Here is a 26022-nt window from a genome sequence, read left to right on the forward strand (position 1 = left end):
GAATAAATGTAAGTTAATAGTATGAAACTCTTTCATTTGTATTTTTCATCATCTTTCTTGCGCTCTCCCTTTAAATTAGAGTTGTGAAGGAAATAAATTCCAAGGTTTTGAGTACATTTAAAGAACTTGCGTCGCTATTTACTCCTGTTATTTGCTTCACCTCTATATTTGTTATGATTGTTTTGTACGGAATAAATCAATATAAGTCTCACAGACCCAAAATGAAAGTAGTCGAAATTTGTGAAATTAAAGTCAGAAAGTGTAATATAGTGGTCGTAAACATGTACAGAGATGAAATTGACGTTAACGTCAACAACGTCAAACTTATTTGATTCGCGAGGTAAATAACAGGATAATGCCCGAAGCTCCTGGATTTTACAGATTTTATAGGGCTTGAAATATATCTCCTATTTAGTCTTTTGTACTAAATGTTTTATCATTTTTGATGAGGTGAATTAAATTAATAAAATGACGCAAATTTTTAGGGTTTTTGGAAAAAATTAAGTTCTCCCAATAAAGTAATTCAAGATATCACTAGATTTTGTCATTTATTTCTCCGGGAGTGGAAGAAATTATTGCTTTTTACATTGTTTTGTACATTTTTCTAAACAATATACCACGATTTACGTTAAGTTTGAAAATTTTAGAGGGGGGGGGGGGGGTTGAACACTGGTTTGGACACTTTTCTCGAACAGGTTGCATACATTTACTCCACGTACTTTAATTTGATGTAGACCTATGCCTAATGAGCGCTTTTAGAAATAATATCATGCGTACTTTCATGGAATCGGGACGGCGATTATTTTTAACCTGTGTAATGTAGCTATTTATAAACGGGAAATCCCTTCGTGATCAGAGGGTTCTTGAAATTTAAAAGGAAAGTGGAAATGAACTGTGCACAATACGTAAGTAAGGCGGTGGGTAAGTATCGTTGATAACGTGAAAGGGTGTGTTATCGTTTTAGTTGTGTTTTACATGTAGGTCAGTTATATAAACACATATCTTAATCTCGAGATACAATCGATAATACATACAGACCGGTCGACGTGGTCTTTGACAGGTAAACTAATACAATTACAAATCAGGAATTGCGGTGGTCCCAAAAAAACAACAACAAAAATTACCATTGTTCGGACAACTTTCATTATTACATCCGCATTTTCAGCTTTCGGACAGTATTAGTGTACAATTATCGACTGTTTAGCAGGGAGACGTCACAAATTATATCAGGTCTTAACTCTACTAAACCTGATAATTTGTGATATTTCTCTGCTAAACAGTCCATACTAGTTTTATTATCCTGAAGAATCTGAACGTTTAAAAAAACTATCACACATTTATCGACTATTGTACCATACTTCTTTCTTTTCTTTTTTCTTTTTTATCTAAAATGTCAACAAATTCGTAACAACTTTTCTCTGCACAGACAATTCTTATAACTTTTCAATAGTTTTCGAGTGGTGAAACCAATGTTACCCTCAACTACATGCACTATAGCTATTTTGTTTTACAATCAATGTGATTGTCATACATTTATTGGATGTAAATCAAAACACATCATTGGAAACCCACGGTTGATTACGCTTCGTTCCTCTCTCCATCACCCGTGGGTCCATTCATTCCTACTCGCTTGTTCTCATGAATGATTAATGAGGCAATTTGATTTGGCGCTCATGGAAAACCCTAAGTGAAAGCTTTCAATTGTGACGTCACAGCAGAATGACACAAAAACATAATTTTCAAAACAAAAACGTAAACATCAAGTCAAATGCAAAATTGAATTCGAATGGGAATATTTTCTTCTCAATTGTTATTTGTGATGTCATACTATTAAGACTGAAGTTATTGATTAACGATCGCTTTCTCCCTTGTGCCATTAAAATTTATCTTCTAAAGAGAGACAGCACAGTTGTCACCCTGCACGTGAAGGAGATATCACAAAATGTCTCCCTCCATGTGACCAGCTCTCGACCAATGAAATTGACTGTATACATTATTCTGAAGAATAATAACTTTCATTATTACACCCTCACTTTAGCTTTCGGACAATATCCTGGTCCGACCGTCTGTCTCTCACACTTTCTTCTTCCTCAAACTCCACTTGTATTTTAAGAAGTGACCAATTTGATATTTTGGAAGATGATATACACTGTGGTGGTGTCCTGTAGATGTGCAATAATTTCTTAGGTTTTAGAACTTTCAATTTCCTTCAAAAACCTGGTCCTTAAAACTCCTAGCTCTTACATTTACGAAGTAGCTAAATATTGATTGGTGGTGTCCTAAAGTTGTTAAATAAGGTTTTGGAACCTGGGGGTTGAAAAACAATGATTTTAAAAAAAAACTAGTTCTAATTGTAACGGGGACCGTTACAGATGTTCCCCAAACCTCCCCCAATTAAAAAGTGATGTCCTTGTGAATCTATAGCAAAAAATCATTTTATTTTAGCCTTTAATTACATGTAGTACGTTCAATATGGTCATTTCAGTACCAAGAAATGAAAGAAAGCGTTGCACGTGCATACACGCGCACGCGTGTATGATTCCGAATTTTTGTTGATGTCGTTCAACAGGCATTTGTATCATATACCCACAGTATGAATTTCATAACGTTTCCACCAAATATAAGGAAGTTATAGCGATTTTAAAATCGTCCAATCAGAAATCAGCACACGTGCATGCACGTGCTGAGCAGTAATTCTAACCACAGCAATTTGTAAGGAGTACCAAGATACATCTAAACCCCTAATATGAATAGAATTTGATGAAAAACAAAAATGTTATCGTCCTTTAAAAATTGAACATTTAAAAAACGTTGCACGCGCATGCGCGTGTGCGTTGGCATTTTTTGTTACACCAACATATAGATACACATATTGTCTACATATGCTGTGAATATCATCTCATTCGCTTCATAAATAAGATAGTTACAAACGTTTTAGCATTATCCAATCAAAATGAAGCGCACGTGAATGCGCGTGCAAATTGGTAATTTTGACCATGTAAATCAGTTAAGGGTCTCAATATCTACCTATGATATGAATTTCAAGCCATTTCAATGAACAACAAAAAAGTTAGACTGATTCCAAAGTTGGCGTACAAATTTTGTAATGCGCGTGCACGCGCATGCGTGCGCGTGCTGGCAAAATAACTATTATTTTTCATATGTACAAATGATATACTATCATCCTATTTAGGTTTTATATCGCTTCCTTCAATATTCTGATTTTCCATTTTTTGTACCAAAATTGCAATGCACGTGCGCGCGCGTGCATGCACCTGCAGACAAAATGACTATCACTATGCACATCTACAAACGCTATACTATCATCCTGGAAAGTTTCATATCGATCCCTTTTGTAGTTTCTGAGAACACTACCGGACAAAAAAGTACTGGAGAAAAAGAATAATAATAATAATAATAACTAGACACGATCTCGTTGCGAGCAACGAGTAGGTCTTCCGTCCGATTTGTTGATGCACTCGGAGTTAAAAAAAAAAAAAAAGACAAATGAGTCCCAATTTAGTTTCCAACTTTAAGACACTTTAGATATAATCAATTTTTCATATCATAAGCTTCTGAAGCAAAGTTGCGGTGAAATTCGTTTGAAATTCGACTCTCCAGGCGAGCCATAAGGCCCGCGGGCCTATTTCTTGATGTCATTTGTTAGCCCTCTATAGACTCAACAACTTTAGTTCTATATGTCTTTACAAAATATTTACCTGTAAAAAGTTATTGAGATCGACCGATATCGACAAAAAATCGACTCTACAGGCGAGCCATTAGGACCATAGGCCTATTTCTTGATATCAATCGATAGATCTCGATAAACTGAACAACTTTTGTTCAATATGTCCTTACAAAATATTTACCAGTTACAAGTTTTTGAAATCGACTGATATCGACAAAAATCGACTCTACAGGCGAGCTATGAGGCCCACAGACCCATTTTTTGATATTGATCGATAGGTTATGACACATTGAACAACTTTTGTTCAATAATGCTTTTCAAAAAATATGTCGTTTTAAAGATATGAGGCGTCAAATATTTACGATTTTGGCCCTTAAAATCTCTAAATACGTAACATATGACCTACTTTTTGATTTGATAAGATCAAGCTCGTTGAGATGAACATTTCCGCTTCTACAACTTATTATAAAATATTAATAGTTTCTGAGATATTCTCAAAAACATTTGGACCCTTCTGAACCCCTAATTTAAAGGGCCAGCCCGTTTTGCTTGATATCGTAAGAAAGGCCTTGTCATTTGAAACATTTTTTGCTCAACAAGTATTTAGAAATTCTTTACCGTTCTCGAGTTATCTCTACAAGAAATATTTAGGGGCCAAACTGTAGCTCCCTAACGGGGCCACATAGGGAAAAAACGAAATGTACATATTGTTTAGATTATCATTCTGAACAACTTTTGTTCAATAATGCTTTTCAAAATATTTGTCGTTTTCAAGATATGAGGCGTCAATTATTTATGATTTTGGCCCTTAAAATCCCTTATTACGTAACATATGACCTACTTTTTGATTTGATAAGATCAAGCTCGTTTAGATGAACATTTCCGCTTCAATGACTTATTACAAAATATTAATAGTTTCTGAGATATTCTCATAAACCTTTGGACCCTTCTGGGCCCCTAATTTAAAGGGTCAGCCCCTTTTGCTTGATATCGTAAGAAAGGTCATGACATTTCAAACATTTTTTGTTCAACAAGTATTTAGAAATTCGTTACCGTTCTCGAGTTATTTCTAGAAGTAATTTTTAGGGGCCAAACTGTAGCTCCCTAACGGGGCCACATAGGGTAAAAACGAAATATGCATATTGTTCAGATCATCATTCTGAACAACTTTTGTTCTTTATTGCTTTTCAAAATATTTGTCGTTTTCGAGATACAAAGGGTAAAAATTTTATGGTTTTGGCCCTTAAAATCCCTTATTACGTAACATATGACCTAAATTTTTATATGAATAGATTTGGATTGTTGAGATGAACATTTTTTGTTCTTTAACTTATACCAAAATATTAACGATTTTTGAGATATTTGATCTAGACTTTGAGCCCTTCTAGATCCCTAATTTAAGGGGCTAGCCCCTAAATCTTGAAATTTTCGAAAAGATCTCGTAAATGTGCACAACTTTTGTTCTACATGTCTTAACAAAATATTTGCAAGAAAAAAGATATTGGAGATCAAAGGTCAAAAATCGCCAAAATCGGCGGAAAATTTTGGCATCCATTTTTTCAGGTCCAGGCGAGCGTTTAGGCAAATCGCCTCCGGTAAAATCGAATCCCCCACAAATCTTCTAAAATGTTTACTCTATCTTGTGTAGAAATTTCAAGACTCTAGCTTCAAAACTAACGAAGGAGATGTGTGGACAACAAGGCCCTTCAAAAAGTCACTAAAAGAGAGATAACTCCTGACCGGAAGTGACGTCAAGCACGAAATTTTGCAAGCAAAGTCTCGTCACCAAAAGACATCTTTCCTGAAAATTTCGTGAAAATCGATCGAGAAATGGCTGAGAAAAACGCGTGTACTACCAAGGAAAATAATAATAATAATAATAACTAGACACAATCTCGTTGCGAGCAACGAGTAGGTCTTCCGTCCGATTTGTTGATGCACTCGGAGTTAAAAAAAAAAAAAAAAAAGACAAATGAGTCCCAATTTAGTTTCCGACTTTAAGACACTTTAGATATAATCAATTTTTCATATCATAAGCTTCTGAAGCAAAGTTGCGGTGAAATTCGTTTGAAATTCGACTCTCCAGGCGAGCCATAAGGCCCGCGGGCCTATTTCTTGATGTCATTTGTTAGCCCTCTATAGACTCAACAATTTTAGTTCTATATGTCTTTGCAAAATATTTACCTGTAAAAAGTTATTGAGATCGACCGATATCGACAAAAAATCGACTCTACAGGCAAGCCATTAGGACCATAGGACTCTTTCTTGATATCAATCGATAGATCTCGATAAACTGAACAACTTTCGTTCAATATGTCCTTCCAAAATATTTACCAGTTACAAGTTTTTGAAATCGACTGATATCGACAAAAATCGACTCTACAGGCGAGCCATGAGGCCCACAGACCCATTTTTTGATATTGATCGATAGGTTATGACACATTGAACAACTTTTGTTCAATAATGCTTTTCAAAAAATATGTCGTTTTAAAGATATGAGGCGTCAAATATTTACGATTTTGGCCCTTAAAATCTCTAATTACGTAACATATGACCTACTTTTTGATTTGATAAGATCAAGCTCGTTGAGATGAACATTTCCGCTTCTACAACTTATTATAAAATATTAATAGTTTCTGAGATATTCTCAAAAACATTTGGACCCTTCTGAACCCCTAATTTAAAGGGCCAGCCCGTTTTGCTTGATATCGTAAGAAAGGCCTTGTCATTTGAAACATTTTTTGCTCAACAAGTATTTAGAAATTCTTTACCGTTCTCGAGTTATCTCTACAAGAAATATTTAGGGGCCAAACTGTAGCTCCCTAACGGGGCCACATAGGGAAAAAACGAAATGTACATATTGTTTAGATTATCATTCTGAACAACTTTTGTTCAATAATGCTTTTCAAAATATTTGTCGTTTTCAAGATATGAGGCGTCAATTATTTATGATTTTGGCCCTTAAAATCCCTTATTACGTAATATATGACCTACTTTTTGATTTGATAAGATCAAGCTCGTTTAGATGAACATTTCCGCTTCAATGACTTATTACAAAATATTAATAGTTTCTGAGATATTCTCATAAACCTTTGGACCCTTCTGGGCCCCTAATTTAAAGGGTCAGCCCCTTTTGCTTGATATCGTAAGAAAGGTCATGACATTTCAAACATTTTTTGTTCAACAAGTATTTAGAAATTCTTTACCGTTCTCGAGTTATTTCTAGAAGTAATTTTTAGGGGCCAAACTGTAGCTCCCTAACGGGGCCACATAGGGTAAAAACGAAATATGCATATTGTTCAGATCATCATTCTGAACAACTTTTGTTCTTTATTGCTTTTCAAAATATTTGTCGTTTTCGAGATACAAGGGGTAAAAAATTTATGGTTTTGGCCCTTAAAATCCCTTATTACGTAACATATGACCTAAATTTTTATATGAATAGATTTGGATTGTTGAGATGAACATTTTTTGTTCTTTGACTTATACCAAAATATTAACGATTTTTGAGATATTTGATCTAGACTTTGAGCCCTTCTAGATCCCTAATTTAAGGGGCTAGCCCCTAAATCTTGAAATTTTCGAAAAGATCTCGTAAATGTGCACAACTTTTGTTCTACATATCTTAACAAAATATTTGCAAGAAAAAAGATATTGGAGATCAAAGGTCAAAAATCGCCGAAATCGGCGGAAAATTTTGGCATCCATTTTTTCAGGTCCAGGCGAGCGTTTAGGCAAATCGCCTCCGGTAAAATCGAATCCCCCACAAATCTTCTAAAATGTTTACTCTATCTTGTGTAGAAATTTCAAGACTCTAGCTTCAAAACTAACGGAGGAGATGTGTGGACAACAAGGCCCTTCAAAAAGTCACTAAAAGAGAGATAACTCCTGACCGGAAGTGACGTCAAGCACGAAATTTTGCAAGCAAAGTCTCGTCACCAAAAGACATCTTTCCTGAAAATTTCGTGAAAATCGATCGAGAAATGGCTGAGAAAAACGCGTGTACTACCAAGGAAAATAATAATAATAATAATAATAATAATAATAAAAATAATAATGATAATGAAGAAGAAGAACGCGAACAATAATAGTAAGGTCTTCCGCAGGAGACGGAAGACCTTAATAAGAAACAGAGTAAAAACAATATGTTCCCAAACTTTGTTTGGGGAACATAATAAAACCTGGTTCCTTGAACTCTTCTTGCATTTTATGAAGTTTCTAGTCCAGTAAATATAGAGATTTTTTTTGGAAATGGGAACTAATTGCAACAAAAGATTTATTTTAATTTTTTGATAGCTTAATTAAAATATTCTTAAACATATCAATTATGATTGATGTTTCAATACGCCGGTTTCGAGATACGTCCGAGTTATTTCCCTTTGAGAACTCTCGTACATAGTAAGGTGCGAAAGAATTTGTTTACATGCGGGAGTGGGACAGATATTCATCACAGCGTAAGTGAATGTACTCAGTAAGTTTATCATACGCTGTTTGATAACCCGAATTCGACTGATACACAAACTATGTAAGTGATAAGTATTTCGGGAGTAATTAAATACATAGAATTCTTATCCTATCACGTTATTTCGCTTGTCATAAGTACCATATCCAAGATATTTCTTGCAAATATGACATTGTTTGTATGTTTCCACTTCGGTAAAACATTTCTTTCGATAGCATTTTGTATTTCCCACATTTACATTTTTGAAGAGAAGCCGCTTTTAATACATTTCATCGTCTTTCTCGTTGGCTGTATATCCACTCTGTCCCACTTAGACATTCAAAGTTCCACTAAATGCACCTCCTATACAGAAGAATTCGTATCTCGAAACTGGTGTATTGAAATTCTTTGATGATGTCATGTTTAAATAGATTAATATAGGATCTCCCATGGTTTAAAGTTGGATGTGATTATTATCCAACTCGTGGGTTTTCCATCCCTGAGCCTTGGTGAGAGGATAGAAAACACAAAACAAGTCGGATAATAATCATATCCAACCACAAAACATGAGAGATTCTTTTTAAAACATATTTTATCCAGACCATTGAATTCACGTTTCCAAAATATCTTGCTTTGTTTACCTCAACCCGAACTACATTCGTAATGTTAACATGACGCCGTTACATTAATTGGGAAATATAAATAAAAATGAATATTCACTGTCACAATGTTTAATTCATGAAATATCATTTTTAAATGAGAAAAAAATTGTATTTTAGAAGGTTAATACTGAAGTTATGTGATTCTTTATGAATATGTCAGTCATATCCGAGTCTGTACATGTCTTAGATGATGCACTGTAGTCTTTCTTTCGATTTGTTGTACACAGTCGCATGAGTGTGACTGTTGATGATGAACTTTCCACCATGTATATCGTCATTCAGGGAAATTTTTTTACCACACTGATGGCTTTATGACATTGATATTTTGTTAGCTGCAGAACTGTAGCTCTCTGAGAAAAAGATATTGGGACAGATCAGAGATCTGATCTGTCCCAATATTTTCTCAGAGAGCTATATTGTATACAGTTCTGCAGCTAATATTTAGTTTGTGTAATTCTTGTAACATTAGGCCTTTCAAACTGTGCGACATTTGATGATATTGTAACTTTGACAATAGGCTACATTTGATGGTGCACATTGAGACATCAAGCTTTGTTCAAATAAATTATCGAGAACAATATCTGAACTATGTATAAATGGGATGGATTTGATATTGAGTGGCTGTCCTCTCCAGAACCACAGGGCCAATTTCAACAAAACTTGCCTCATTCTTAGCTAAAGGGGATTCATAATTGTTCAAAGGTAGGGTCACACCTTTTTCAAAAGGGAGATAATTAAGAAATAATGAAAATATGGTGGCATCTTTTAAAAAATCTTTGTCTCATTAACCACTGGACTAGAAGAGTTGAAATTTAGATCTAAGCTTCCTGACATGGTGTAGATTCAACTTTGTTCAAATCATGGTCCCCATGGGTAGCATTAGACTACAATAGGGGATCAGAATTTTACACAAGAATATTAGAATAAGAAAAAATACTTAAAAACCCTCTTCTCCAGAATCGTTGAACTAATTTCAATCAAACTTAGCACAAAGCATCCTTGGGGTAAAGGAAATTCAAGTTTTTCCAAATGAAGGGTCATATCCCATTTAAAGGGGAGATAATGAAGAAAAACAAAATAATGTGGGGTCATTTCAAAATCTTTTCAAGAACCACTAGGCCAAAAAAGTTTTAAATTTACATGAAAGCTTCCTGACATCGTGTCGATTCCAGTATCTTCAAACCATGGCCCGCAGGGGAATCTTGAAAAGGTAGACTGTACATATATTGATATGCAAGCATTCCCAGGGAGTGCAGAGTCAAGTTTACTCAAATTGTGGCTTGTTGGAGTCGGGTGGGGACAAATTAGGGGATCAAAGTTTACATGGGAATATATAGGCCTTTATTGTGTGCAATAATTGAATTGATAAGAGCATCAATTGAATTGATAATATCTTCAAATAATTATTATTAATAAGGATATTTTGAATTATTTGAGTTAATGTTAATTTGACGCTCTAGAAACAACAGCAGGGCCAAAGTGACTCTGGTGAGCAATATGTTTATGATATACAGTAAAACTTGGTTACAGAGAACATCTGGGGTTGATATGATATACAGTAAAACTTGGTTACAGAGAACATCTGGGGCTGATATGATATACAGTAAAAGTTGGTTACAGAGAACATCTGGGGTTGATATGATATACAGTAAAACTTGGTTACAGAGAACATCTGGGGTTGATATGATATACAGTAAAACTTGGTTACAGAGAACATCTGGGGCTGATATGATATACAGTAAAACTTGGTTACAGAGAACATCTGGGGTTGATATGATATACAGTAAAACTTGGTTACAGAGAACATCTGGGGTTGATATGATATACAGTAAAACTTGGTTACAGAGAACATCTGGGGCTGATATGATATACAGTAAAAGTTGGTTACAGAGAACATCTGGGGTTGATATGATATACAGTAAAAGTTGGTTACAGAGAACATCTGGGGTTGATATGATATACAGTAAAAGTTGGTTACAGAGAACATCTGGGGCTGATATGATATACAGTAAAACTTGGTTACAGAGAACATCTGGGGCTGATATGATATACAGTAAAAGTTGGTTACAGAGAACATCTAGGGTTGATATGATATACAGTAAAACTTGGTTACAGAGAACATCTGGGGTTGATATGATATACAGTAAAAGTTGGTTACAGAGAACATCTGGGGCTGATATGATATACAGTAAAACTTGGTTACAGAGAACATCTGGGGCTGATATGATATACAGTAAAAGTTGGTTACAGAGAACATCTAGGGTTGATATGATATACAGTAAAACTTGGTTACAGAGAACATCTGGGGTTGATATGATATACAGTAAAAGTTGGTTACAAAGAACATCTGGGGCTGATATGATATACAGTAAAACTTGGTTACAGAGAACATCTGGGGCTGATATGATATACAGTAAAACTTGGTTACAGAGAACATCTGGGGCTGATATGATATACAGTAAAACTTGGTTACAGAGAACATCTGGGGCTGATATGATATACAGTAAAACTTGGTTACAGAGAACATCTGAGGCTGATATGATATACAGTAAAACTTGGTTACAGAGAACATCTGGGGTTGATATGATATACAGTAAAACTTGGTTACAGAGAACATCTGGGGCTGATATGATATACAGTAAAACTTGGTTACAGAGAACATCTGGGGCTGATATGATATACAGTAAAACTTGGTTACAGAGAACATCTGGGGCTGATATGATATACAGTAAAACTTGGTTACAGAGAACATCTAGGGTTGATATGATATACAGTAAAACTTGGTTACAGAGAACATCTGGGGCTGATATGATATACAGTAAAACTTGGTTACAGAGAACATCTGGGGCTGATATGATATACAGTAAAACTTGGTTACAGAGAACATCTGGGGCTGATATGATATACAGTAAAACTTGGTTACAGAGAACATCTGGGGTTGATATGATATACAGTAAAACTTGGTTACAGAGAACATCTGGGGCTGATATGATATACAGTAAAAGTTGGTTACAGAGAACATCTGGGGTTGAGATTTACTTTGTTACTTACTAATATCCCATGGTGAATTGTTTCTTCAATTCATAACCAATTGAGAAGGTCAAATTGCAAAGCATGAAATGCATCGATCCCCTTTCCTTGAATCTTTGTGTATAAAAAATCAACTCAAGAACAAAAATGGCCGGGTTGCTTTAAAATATGTTATCTATCATTATAGAGATAGCAGTACAAAACATACCAGAGAACATTGTGGGAAGCCCACGATTGATTACGCTTCGTTCCTCTCTCCATCACCAGTGGCTCCATTCATTCCTACTCGCTCGTTCTCATGAATAGATATTTAAAAATATCGTCCAATCAAAGTAATCATTGTAACGGAACTCTTCTGTTTTTAAAGGTAGTATTAACTTAACTATGCTATCACAACAATTGTATGCCAAAATTGGACTGAATTAAAGCGTCTTGTTGATTGAACAAATTCGCTCTGGTAGTACTACGAGTGCCCAATGAAATTGCCTCATTAATCACTCATGAGAACGAGCGAGTAGGAATGAATGGACCCACGGGTGATGGAGAGAGGAACGAAGCGTAATCAACTGTGGGTTTCCGACGATGATTGGTAAAATGACATTAAAAGTAGAATTTTTTTTTTTAAATACAGAAGCACTTTTAAAATGTCACCTGTATATCTTCAATGTTTTTATAACATCTATGATGTACAAGGTCTAAAATATGTTAAGTAAAAGCTGTGAGAGGAGTTGGTTACACAATGTAGGTAACATGCTTAAAAATACAACAAAGTTCAGCTACATCAGGTACATGTAAATTTTTCAAAGTTAATGTCTGATCACTTCCAAAAAGACACATGCACATCTTCAAAGCTTCCATAACAGCTGTACAAGGTCTGAAGGATGTCAAATAAATGCTGTTTTAGGAGTTGATTACACAATTTAGGCACCGTCTATTCAAGGCATGCTTAAAAAAATGACTTAAGTTTAACTACATGTAAATTTTTCGAAAAATGTCTGATCACTTTGAAAAAGGCACATGCACATCTAAGATCTTTAATGTATCCATAACAACTGTACAAAGTTTGAGTAACATCAAGTGAGAGGTGTGAAAGGAGTTGATTACACAAAGTAGGTACTATTACGGGGACACCCGCCATTCACCAATTTATAAACTGTTTGTACATTGTGCAACTTGGCCAATAAAATTGATCAATGCATACAAGGGACTTAAGTTATACATTCTTTTGATTATTGTTATGTACAAACATAACTTCTAAAGATGTAATTGACAAAACTTGTGGACTCTTTGATATTCCGAAATTTCAAATATTTTTAATTGCAGATTTTAATTGGACACTACGGAGTATTCGGAGCATGTGTCTGAGTCAATAGCTTCCTCCTTAGCTTTGGTACCTCATATGATTTCTTATTCTGAACATGGCATCAAACTTGCTAATAATTGACAGTGATGATGATGACTCGGAAGAAAGTGATAGGACTGAGAGTCCTGAGAGGTTAGCAAATCCAACCCAGACGAAGAATGTGACTCCAGAAATAGAAAAGGAAGTGTCTGCACCAACCCAGATTAAGAATGTGACTCCAGAAACAGAAAAGGAAGTGTCTGCACCGACAGAGATAAGTCGTGAGGAGGATGTGGAAACAGCTGCTTGTGGTTACCTTAGTAACGCATTACACCAGCAAATAAATATCTCAAAAAGAGACGCCAGGATTCTCTCTACGCCAGAAGCTGCCAGATCTATTAAAGAAGCTTTATCAGAGTTAAGTATACATGCGTATGTAGAGGTTCGAGGTCACTCATCTCTGAGTATCGATGCCACAAATCAAACAGTTGCAGAAATTGCAGCTGATGTGTCTCGATCCCTTATTCAAGAAGAAAAAATATGTTTGCCATATCAAGGAAAATTAGACAGGCAGACACAAACAGATCTGCAAAGTAAATACCATGTTGATATTGAGGTAGGCAGTGACTTCATTTCCATCAAAGGACTTAATAATGTTTCAATGGTTAAAGATTTGATTGAAAACATCTTGAGTACCAAGATAGAACTTCAACCATTTCACTCTCAATTCGATGAAGGGCAGTCAAGTACCAAGTCAGAACGTCAAACACTTCACTCTCAATTCAACGAATGGCAGTCTGCAAGTACCAAGTCAGAACGTCAAACTCTTCACTTTCAATTCAATGAAGGACAGTCAAGATGCTACAAAAGGAACCCAGATTTTATAACCAAATTTAATTCAGTTCAAAGTGATTTTTTGTAAGTATTGAGATTTTGGTTTTTCATGTAATTATATTCAGGTATTTATGTCTCCCTTCTTTCAGGGGAGACATATTGTTTTTGTTCGTCTGTCTGTCCGTCCGCCAGTCTGTCTTCACAAAATCTTGTGAACGCTTCTCCTCCTATATGACTTGTCGGATAGACTTGAAACTTTGTAAAATATGCTTCATTGCCATTTGTAGATGTGCATATTGTCAGGGCAGGAGGATCCAATACACGTATCAACACTTCGCGAAAGTTAAGTCCCTTGTCCATCATCTCCCGGATAAAAATCGTATTTCCCTACGTTGGCCTTTGTAATTTTCCTATCTGTAGCTTTGACATCTGTTATTTTTCCATCAATTGCAGTTAACTACAATATGCCCCAGATTGGGGCAACCCATTAACTTGTATGAAAACTTGGTAATTGGCTAAAATTCAAAGTAATAACATTTTACATTTGGTAAGGTAAAGAAGGAAAACTTGGGTTTTCACCGATTGACCTTTGGCTGACCCTGCAAAGGGACGTAACTCGCGGCGAAGTGTTGATACGTATATAATTGTTATCCTTAAAATTATAGTGGATCTGAGGGGTAGAGGGTGTAAAACAATTTGTGAACACTTCTCCTGTGTGGCTTATCAGAGTTCATAATGGCTATGTTCCTGCTCATACTTTCTCCTCCATATCATGCAGAACATTAAGGGGAGGAGGTTTCATTTGGAGCAGTTAATAAGATTCGGGGAGCTGGGGAGACATTTGTTTTTCATAAAAACAATTCTCTAGTTTAATTATGATACAAATATCATACATTATTTTGAATACTTCTAAGCATGATGACTGCAACCTTGACATTTGACCTTTGATCCACTTTTCAATAACTTTAACACATATAACATTTTAACTCTAATTGAAATGGGTTTTATATATAGTGTAAACCTCAGAACCAGCCATCTCCAATAGTGGCTTGATTGACATTGACCTTTAGTCCACTTATTGAAAGCTTTTAAACCAACTCAAAACTTTTGAACAATATTTAAGTGAGAGGGCTTTGATATTTAATGAATATCCCGGTATACTACCTGTGAATTCCAATATATGTGTAATAGGAAATGTTTAATTACTACCTGTGAATTTCAATATATGTGTAATAGGATATATTTAATTACTTCCTGTGAATTCCAACATATGTGTAATAGGAAATGTTTTATTACTCCCTGTGAATTCCAATATATATGTAATAGGAAGTGGCTACGGCCTTCAGATTTCACGTGTACACATTTTGTTTAATCTTCAAAATATTTTTTGTTTTGACTTCCTTTACAAGGTTTTTTTAAAACAACTTGTATTTTATTTTGATAATTGAAGCTTTTAAAAATTGTGATACATGTTATTTTTAGAAAATTGTTAATTCTAATATATGCTGTTATAAATGTTATACTTTTCCCCAGACTTTTGAAATTTTGATAAAAGAAAAACAAAACAAAAAGACCCCACATTTTCCTATCATTTTCTGTTCTACTAATATTTAATAGACAGTGCTTCTTATTTTTGAAATGATCTGAATTTCAATCTTGCCACCATAATAGTGATTGGTTATTCAAACCAGTTGATCATTCGGGCTATTTATAGCCTCTTGTTTTGGGTGGGTCTTTCTTTTACAATGGTTAAACAGTTATTATTTTATTGTGCATTTGCATTATATTCCATTTGATCTATAATCTGCAGGAAAGACAGGAAGGAGAGCTGTTCACACTTTGATGTCAAAAAGGACAACAAGTGTTTAGTCGTGGGGATTGGAGGAGAGGAGTCTCATAGACAAAAGTACCTAGAACGTCTAAAGCTGCTTAAGCGGCAAATGTGGGATGGCAAATTAAACTTGTATAGAATTAGTAAAGAAGGTAAGTCTCCTGTACGTAGTGGTCAGGGTGGGCCCCAGCTGTGTGCATTTTTTGACATCCCATCTTGTAGTGCGATGAAAACTGCTTCCCTCACCATTACACATGTAGATGTAACTGTCAGTTTGTTTCCATCATTTATTTCTAGAAGATTGACTACAATACAATAAATAAGAAAAATAACAGAATTTACTTATGATGTACATTATTTCTAGAAGATTGACTTCAATACAATAAATAAGAAAAATAACAGAAGAAAAATAACAGAATTTACTTATGATGTACATTGTTTCTAGAAGATTGACTACAATACAATAAATAAGAAAAATAACAGAATTTACTTATGATGTACATTATTTCTAGAAGATTGACTACAATACAATAAATAAGAAAAATAACAGAATTTACTTATGACGTACATTATTTCTAGAAGATTGACTACAATACAATAAATAAAAAAAATAACAGAATTTATTTATGATGTACATTATTTCTAGAAGATTGACTACAATACAATAAATAAGAAAAATAACAGAATTTACTTATGATGTATATTATTTCTAGAAGATTGACTACAATACAATAAATAAGAAAAATAACAGAATTTACTTATGATGTACATTATTTCTAGAAGATTGACTACAATACAATAAATAAGAAAAATAACAGAATTTACTTATGATGTACATTATTTCTAGAAGATTGACTTCAATACAATCAATAAGAAAAATAATTGAATTTACTTATGATGTACATTATTTCTAGAAGATTGACTACAATACAATAAATAAGAAAAATAACAGAATTTACTTATGATGTACATTGTTTCTAGAAGATTGACTACAATACAATAAATAAGAAAAATAACAGAATTTATTTATGATGTACATTATTTCTAGAAGATTGACTACAATACAATAAATAAGAAAAATAACAGAATTTACTTATGATGTATATTATTTCTAGAAGATTGACTACAATACAATAAATAAGAAAAATAACAGAATTTACTTATGATGTACATTATTTCAGTATGACTGAAAATATGATGCACGATTACACTGACCTGATAATATAAAGAACGATTAGAAAATAACGACTATAAAATACCTTGTGTAATAAACAAGTAATACTTGACAGCGTTGAATAGTTGAAGCGAATAATATATATATATATATATATATATATATATATATATATGACATTAATATCTGACATGTATGGGAACATTAGTTTGCATCATATACACTGTACTTGAGATGTTTACTATGAAATACAATATGCAGAAATATGAAATAGTAACACTGTGTGCGGATAACTATAGAACGGGTAGTTACTGTGATTATTGTGTAACACATCAGTTAATGTAAGGTAAAATGGCTCAAATTCACTAAACATCGGGGAATCCTGTAAATATGGTGGGTTAACACGTCAGATGACCAAAAATTCATATTTTATTAGATAAATCAATTGACAGTACAAAATCAATCCTATACAAAATGATGTTAGATGCAAGGCTGGGTCAAACTAATTTTCTATGGATCGTGCACTTGAACTGAATTAACAATCATGCATAATTGAAAAACCTCTGTACACCTGAAGATTTAAAGTAGATTTACAAGTGTGTAATTCTGATCACAGCCATTGATGGCATTCATGTTGTTTGTCCCTGTCTTTTGTCCTTCCACCCCACCATATGTCAGGGCCATAACTTTGCTGTAGGCCAACATTAGAATTTCTGAGCTGATACTTTGCAAAAAGTTGCTTATGACCAGGCATCTTGCCAAAACCTGAAATCAACGTAATTTGTGTAAGGTCAAGATCACCGGTCTAAAACATTAGAAATAAAACCTAGGTCGGTTGTTAGTGAGGGAGAGACATATTTTATGCATGACACAAATGAGACGTGGCCTGACTTTGAATGGAGCCAGCTTACTTTGCCACGGTGAAGGTCAGTGGTTTAAGATAGTTAGAGTTCTGACACTGCAACTTAGAGGAACTAAAAACTTATATTTGGTGCAAAGCTTTATTGCGTCTGGAGTCCTGAACCAAGGTCATTTGGCTAAGACCGAGGTTACCAGTAAGAATGGTCCCGTGGGGATTCAGGTTAAAATGGATACTCAGTACCCCTTGCTTGTCCTTAGAGGCGACTAAATGGAATGGTCCTTTGGATGAGACCACAAAAACTGAGGCCCTGTATAAGTCACAGCAGGTGTGGCACGATAAAGATCGCTCCCTGCTCAAAGGCCATCAGTGCCGAGCATAGGCTTAGATTTTGCTGCCTTTCACCGACAATAGTGATGTCTCCATATGAGTGAAAAATTCTCGAGCGTGACGTTAAACAATATACAACTAACCAACCAGTGAGAAATGTTAGGAATGCAAGTCCATGCTATTGTAGTAGTTAGCAAGTCCATGCTATTGTAGTAGTTAGCAAGTCCATGCTATTGTAGTAGTTAGCAAGTCCATGCTATTGTAGTAGTTAGGGCTACATGGACCATGGATATTGGCCTGTGTAGCTCAGTGGTTAGAACACCTGACTAGTAATGCAGAGGTCCCGAGTTCGATTACCGGTGCAGTCCAAAATTTTCTCCTTTCACTTATGTTACATTTGGTGTCATTGACCACCCCTGGATTTCAAGTGAAAGTCCTGCCGGGGCAAAAAGAATCTGGGCTCTGTGTCTTCAAGGGTGAAGACAATTTAAGGAGGGAGGGCAGTGTAGTAGTTAGGGCTATAAGGATATTGGCTCAGTGGTTAGAACACCTAGCTTGTAATGTATGGGTCCCGAGTTCAATACCTGGTCCAGCTCAAATTTTTCTCTTTTCCTTTATGTTGCAGTATGATTTTGTACTGGACAAATATTAGAAGTACATCACCATTAATCGCCCAAAAAAGAAAGGAAAGAATAGTGTCAGGTTTTCAGAGGTTGAAATTACAATTGCTGCACTATGAATGTGCATTTCTTCTGATTCAGTTTTTTTTTGGTGTGATATTTATATGACAATAATTGTCTATGGGCCTCTTGTTGTTTAGAATGAGGATGACTGCCTGTGATATTTTAAGTATGTCATTTATAGAGTCGGATGTTGCATTGATGTCATGTGGTATACAAAAGGAACAGAAGCAGTTTATAAAGATGGCAGAATGTCAACACCAGTGTGGAATTTTGGTAGAAAAAAGCTCTAAAAAAGTAAAAGTCCCTCGCTATCAATCACAACATGCTGATGAGAGGTATAATTCATTTATCAGTTAATTCTGGTATTATCATATTTGAGTGACTGAGTTTGAATCTATCATTCACTATATTGTGTATATTGAAGGAATGAAAATGAATATTAATCAAATGCATGGAATGGAAACTGAATTTTGTGTTCAAGATTTACTTAATCAGAGGATGTTTGTTTTGTAAAATTATTGGTCCACAGGGAATGAGCAATAAAAATGCATTTGAATTTATATTTAAGTGTGGAAGAGGAGGATCTCCTGGGTGATCTCCCTCCCAGAGGAGGAGGGGCTCTATCCCCAGAAACCTCAGAGTGGGACAGAGATAGGGAGATGCAGCACAGAGAACCTGCTGTCCGGGTGCTCAATAAAGATGTGACACTTTACAAGGTGAGAATCAGGAAGGTTCAATTTTCAAGATGATCGAATGAGCAGTGTGGCTGATAGGCCTTCAGTTTGAAACAAATTTATATGAGTTTATGAAACTACTAGTGTCTAATTCTGATGTAATGTTTGTTCAACACAAAGTGCTGTAGGCAATATTCAAGACATGTTGCTATTTTATTTTCAGGCCCAGTGCTTAGTTAATTTTTTTGACAAAGAATCGGGGTTGTCAACACGGGGGAGAATTTTTCAACTCTTCATGAGCAGAGGTGGGGAAGAATTAAATACGGTAAGTGTGAATGAATGAGCAGAATTAAATATGGTAAGTGTGAATGAATGAGCAGAATTAAATATGGTAAGTGTGAATGAATGAGCAGAATTAAATATGATAAGTGTGAATGAATGAGCAGAATTAAATATGATAAGTATGAATGAATGAGCAGAATTAAATACGGTAAGTGTGAATGAATGAGCAGAATTAAATATGGTAAGTGTGAATGAATGAGCAGAATTAAATATGATAAGTGTGAATGAATGAGCAGAATTAAATATGATAAGTGTGTCGAATGAATGAGCAGAATTAAATATGGTAAGTTTGAATGAATGAGCAGAATTAAATATGGTAAGTGTGAATGAATGAGCAGAATTAAATATGGTAAGTGTGAATGAATGAGCAGAATTAAATATGGTAAGTGTGAATGAATGAGCAGAATCAAATATGGTAAGTGTGAATGAATGAGCGGAATTAGATATGGTAAGTGTGAATGAATGAGCAGAATTAAATATGGTAAGTGTGAATGAATGAGCAGAATTAAATATGGTAAGTGTGAATGAATGAGCAGAATTAAATATGATAAGTGTGAATGAATGAGCAGAATTAAATATGATAAGTGTGTCGAATGAATGAGCAGAATTAAATATGGTAAGTGTGAATGCAGTCCTCAGGTCCGTGGGACTTTTGTTTCACTAATCTAGCTGTGAGGTTTGCTAGGAATACTGTCAATATTACGTTTGGTCGCGTATTCTTTCTATTGCCTTATGCAGAAAGGAGTCAATGCTCTATAAAGTACATCTCAAAATTTTTGTTAACATTTCAGTCCTAGTACCAACATACATAGTGTGAAATCAATCTGTGTTAGATTATAAGAAACCAGTTCTTCCCAAAATGTTGTGCACACAAAATATGATATTTATACAGTACGTATTTAAATGTCTACTGCATGGTGTTGTTTTTATTTCAGGATCTTAGGTCCAAGTACAAACCTAGCGCCAATGTTACAATTACCAAAGGCTATGGTACATTGAACTGCAAGTACGTGTGTCATATTGCCCTTCCAAAGTATGGTGGAAACTCTTCATCACGGGTAAAATGTAGAGAAGTATCTCAGATTAGTATGTGATAAAGACAGTAAGAAGCAGAGAAATGAACTCTTTGCTTGATACATGTATGAGTAGCAGATATTTTTGTAGTAATGTTGGGTAATTTGCAAACTGTACAGTACTTTGAAGTGAAAGGCAAGTGTATTTCAGATGAGAACTTATAAAATCTGAGGTGTCCTGTCCTTGGGACTCCTTGCATGACCATTTAAACGTCACAGCATTCATTAATGACATGACAGTAAAACATCACAGCATTAATGACATGACAGTAAAACATCACAGCATTAGTGACATGACAGTAAAACATCACAGCATTAATGACATGACAGTAAAACATCACAGTATTAATGGCATGACAGTAAAACATCACAGCATTAATGACATGACAGTAAAACATCACAGCATTAATGACATGATTGTTAAAACATCACAGTATTAGTGACATGACTGTTAAAACATCACAGTATTAATGACGTGACAGTAAAACCTCACAGCATTAGTGACATGACAGTAAAACATCACAGCATTATTGGCATGACAGTAAAACATCACAGTATTAATGACATGACAGTAAAATATCACAGGATTAGTGACATGACTGTTAAAACATCACAGTATTAATGACATGACAGTAAAACATCACAGTATTAATGACATGACAGTAAAACATCACAGTATTAATGACATGATTGTTAAAACATCACAGCATTAGTGACATGACTGTTAAAACATCACAGCATTGATGACATGACAGTAAAACATCACAGCATTAATGACATGACAGTAAAACATCACAGCATTGATGACATGACAGTAAACAGCATTGTAATTAAAACATTACTACTATAACAGGAAAGGAGAAATTTATGGCTGGACCAGGAATTGAACCTGGGACCCCTGCATTACTAATCAGTTGCTCTCACCACTGAGTTTCCCAGGCCGATATCTATGTTTCATATCACCCAAACCATTACATTCCTCTCTCCTTACAACCCAGATTTTCTTGCTCCTGGCAAGACCTTCACCTGCAAGTCAGTGGGTGGTCAACAGCACCAAATGTAATAGGAAAGGGAAAAAAATTACAGCTGGACCGGGAATCAAACACAGAGCCCCTGCAGTACTAGTCAGGTGCTCTAACCACTGAACTATCCAGGACCCCTGCATTACTAGTCAGGTGCTCTAACCACTGAACTATCCAGGATCCCTGCATTACTAGTCAGGTGCTCTAACCACTGAACTATCCAGGACCCCTGCATTACTAGTCAGGTGCTCTAACCACTGAACTATCCAGGACCCCTGCATTACTAGTCAGGTGCTATAACCACTGAACTATCCAGGACCCCTGCATTACTAGTCAGGTGCTCTAACCACTGAACTATCCAGGACCCCTGCATTACCGTATATACTTGCCTATAAGTCAATCCGCCTATAAGTCGGTTGTATTTTTTAAGGTTATTTTGTAGGAATTTGCCATTGACCCGCTTATAAGTCGGTACAAATTTTTGTCAGATTCGGTTGACAATTTCAAGTCAATGCTCTAGTGTTTTTACCTATGTTTCAACAAATATTTCGAGAAATTAATAATTATGATCTGCTCAATATCCAAGCCATATCTATTGGGGTTTAAACGCAACCCTTGTTCTATTATGGGCAATGATCCCTTGTTATCTAAGCAATTATGGTCTCCTAATTACCAGTACCTGACACCGTGTTTACGCAAACTGTTATTGTGGGATTCCGGTATAATTCATTGTATCAACAATAAAGTTTTTAAGAGTCAAGAATGATTATATAAATTATCTGTTAACAATATTCAGTCTGTTATTGAAATATATTTCAGCTGGTATACATATGAATATTTCAATATTAAATCGGGTTCGTAATTCAATTTTACCGATAAACGATAGATTAGTTGAATTGAAAGTATTAGTTATCGGTATGTAAATAATTTTTAACTAGATAAAAATATGTAAATACTTGTACTTTATACATGATTTTAAAATACACAAACAATACAATATGTCTAGATATTTGTGAACAATAATCATTTGTGTGGTAGTCCATGATAATCGTCAGAGTTGTTTAAAAAACACTACATTTCACTCCCCCAGAAAAATACCAATCTTCTTAGGACGCGCTTATAAGTCGGACATAGAGTTTTGGACCAAAAATTGACTCCCAAAAATCCGACTTATAGGCGAATATATACGGTACTAGTCAGGTGCTCTAACCACTGAACTATCTAGGACCCCTACATTACTAGTCAGGTGCTCTAACCACTGAACTATCCAGACTAATAATATCCACAGCCCATGCAGCCCAAACCACGACACAGCAAGGAGATTGCTTGACAATTAAACATCATAGAACTTGCTTAAAATGATAGACCAATTAATTCAATCACAGCATCTGCTTTTTGAATCCATAAAACAGAATTTGGCCTCACATTTGAAACTGGACATAAATATTTTTGATCATAGTCTTATTTTTTCAGCATATGTTCCTTTTCTGAAAGCAAAGGTGATCTGACCAAAATTTGATAGCCAAGGAACCCAGTGTCATCTTGGTAGGAATAAAAGAACACATGGAATATTTTTGGTGTAATTTTGTTTTCAGGAACTGCTACAGATAGTGAAGGAATGTTTTGCACAGTGTGAAAGACTTGATCTGTATGAAATAGCTTTCCCTGCTTTGGGAGTTGGACGGTTGTTACGATATCCTGTTGATGAAGTAGCTGATCTCCTCATATCAGAGAGTGTCTCACGTTCAGGGCATGGAAGAAAATGGAAGGTACAGAATATTATATAGACATTGATTAGCAGAAATATTTACTTTAAGCATTTATTGTGTCTTTTACAGAGTATGGTGAACTCAATTAAGGATCACCATGTCTGTTTTAGTTTGAATCAGTAAATATACATCAAAGCTAAACATGTCAATTAAGATAACACTATTAAAAGTATCACAATTGATTGGTCCTAAAGATAATTAAATATTACTATCTTTTGGTACTCTTGTACTTTCAATAAATACTGTGGAAATAACGGGCAGTGATGATATTTTGCTATATTCTGTGGAGATAACAGGCAGTGATGATTTTTTGCTATATTCTAGGAGAAGATAATTTGATATTTGTAACCGGATCTCTAAAGTAGTACTGCACACACAGCTAGCATGATAATGTAATTTTTATACCCACAAGAATCAGATTGTCTGTCCATATAGGGATTGGTTTCAAGGTTTTAAAGGAACATTAGCTGTCATTCTGTCACCAAAAATTGAATTCAGTTGGAACTAATTGACATTGATCTCAAAGAAACAGAACACTTCTTCCACCATTTACCACCTTGATCTCTGCCCCATTTCAACCATGTTCTGAGTGTGGCGTATCAGTTCAACTAGGTCAAAACATGGACAAACTTTACTTGTTAACATCTTTGCATGTCTTATTTTGGGGAGATGAAATATTGTATAGCTAAACTTGTCTAGACTTTGAAATGGGAATGTTGAATATTGTACAGGTCTAATTGATATTGAATTGATCTTATAAAGTGTTTGATACTTTGTACTGATATGTAATATCTAGAGATTTTCTTCCTTTGCAGATAACATTTGCGATACATGACAGAGAAAACCATTCTGTGTTTAAAGGGGTAGCAGGTATGTAACTCATGGGTTTGGCATTGTCCTTATAATGGAGATAATTTTCATTTTATGAATAAGACAAAGAGCAATTTTGAAAAGTTCATGCTTGTAACAGGAAGGGAGAAATGCAACGGACCAGACCAGGATCCGAACTTAGGCCCCCTGTAACAGGTCAGGTCAGGTAACAGGTCAGGTCAGGTAACAAGGTCAGGTCAGGTAACAGGTCAGGTCAGGTGCTCTACCAAATGAGCTATCCGGTCACAGGCAATCAGACCTGTCTGACTGCTACATTCCTTCCTTCTTATATTGTCTTTGCCTTTGAAGACACACAAAACCCATATTACCCCTAGCAGGACTTTCACCTACAAGTCCAGGGGTGGCAATGGTTCCATATGTAACAGGGAGGGAGGAAATGCAATAGACCAGACTGGAATTTGAACCAGCACCTCATGAAATTCTAGTCAGGGGCTATATCAACTGAACTATCTGGCCACCAGCGATCGAACCCTTCTGACCACTACATACTGTTTGTAGCATTGAATTATATTTCCTTTGTTTAAGATCGGAGACAGGGGGCTATGAGAAGAGAACATTCTGCTCCCTCCTTCCTAGGGAATTCCCACATGCCACACCATCTGCTTTACAGGAGACGCTCACAACCAGATTTCTTCAGTGCAAAGGGGGAACACAGGAATAGCCCTAAACGGAGTGCTGATCCGTCCAACATGGTACCTGTGATTGAACTTCATATTTTTGCCACATCTAGAGAAGAAGGAGAATCCATACTGAGTGAACTCTCTGGACAAATAAAGGAAAAGTTTTTGCATGAACAAACCATTGAAAGAATAGAAGAGCTGAATCCAAGGAATGAAAAGAAAGTGTATGACATTGGTCAGAAGTGTGCTGTCTTTGTTTCTGTCAATAGAGGTAACAGTTTAATTTGTTCAGCACAATAGGATTATACTCATTAGGCCTATATCACAAGTTAGTTTCTGATTTTCAACCAACCCAGAACTAAGAACTTGGTAAAATTGATTTGCTTTAATAATACTCAATACTTATTATTTTACATTTTCTGCATCAAAATGAAAACTTTTTCACATCTACCCATAGGTCAAAATGCAGGGAAAATTAATTCAGATATGATGTAAAATTATGTTTAGAGAAGAATCTTTGTTAGGTCAAGGTCATATGTCAAGTATATTACACCCCCCCCCCCCCCAAATGATAATTACAATGAAAACAGTTGAAGTTTGGTATCTCAAACACTGATATCTATAATACCATGGATATGTCGTAGTGATTCAAAAGTCCCAACCACTTTTTAATATTCTTAAGTATTTTACCCCTGCTATCTCGAATCGTTGGATATCTTGAAGTTTTTTCTCGGTTCCATCGAGTTCGAAATAACGA

General features: G+C 35.2%; 1 protein-coding gene across 5 annotated transcripts in view; it reads left to right on the forward strand.

Moving 5' to 3' along the window:
* LOC125678089 (protein mono-ADP-ribosyltransferase PARP14-like) overlaps positions 1–26022 on the forward strand; it is a 33003-nt gene that overhangs the window by 779 nt on the left and 6202 nt on the right. The window contains exons 1-10 of one of the 5 annotated variants that reach the window (XR_008800522.1): positions 381–921; positions 13145–14081; positions 15808–15980; positions 19056–19209; positions 19443–19590; positions 19772–19873; positions 20826–20948; positions 23581–23754; positions 24570–24624; positions 25171–25536. Coding sequence is in view for 4 of the 5 variants with exons in the window: in XM_056156253.1 (XP_056012228.1) it covers positions 13240–14081; positions 15808–15980; positions 19056–19209; positions 19443–19590; positions 19772–19873; positions 20826–20948; positions 23581–23754; positions 24570–24624; positions 25171–25536 (2137 nt within the window). In the remaining variant the exon portion in view is untranslated. Of the gene's footprint in view, positions 1–380; positions 948–13144; positions 14082–15807; positions 15981–19055; positions 19210–19442; positions 19591–19771; positions 19874–20825; positions 20949–23580; positions 23755–24569; positions 24625–25170; positions 25537–26022 lie in introns of those variants that run through there. The other 4 variants (XM_048916210.2, XM_048916213.2, XM_048916212.2 and 1 more) reach the window with 4 other exon arrangements.

Source organism: Ostrea edulis, chromosome 2 (genome assembly GCF_947568905.1).
Source record: "Ostrea edulis chromosome 2, xbOstEdul1.1, whole genome shotgun sequence".
In the NCBI taxonomy this organism is placed as follows: Eukaryota; Metazoa; Mollusca; class Bivalvia; order Ostreida; family Ostreidae; genus Ostrea; species Ostrea edulis.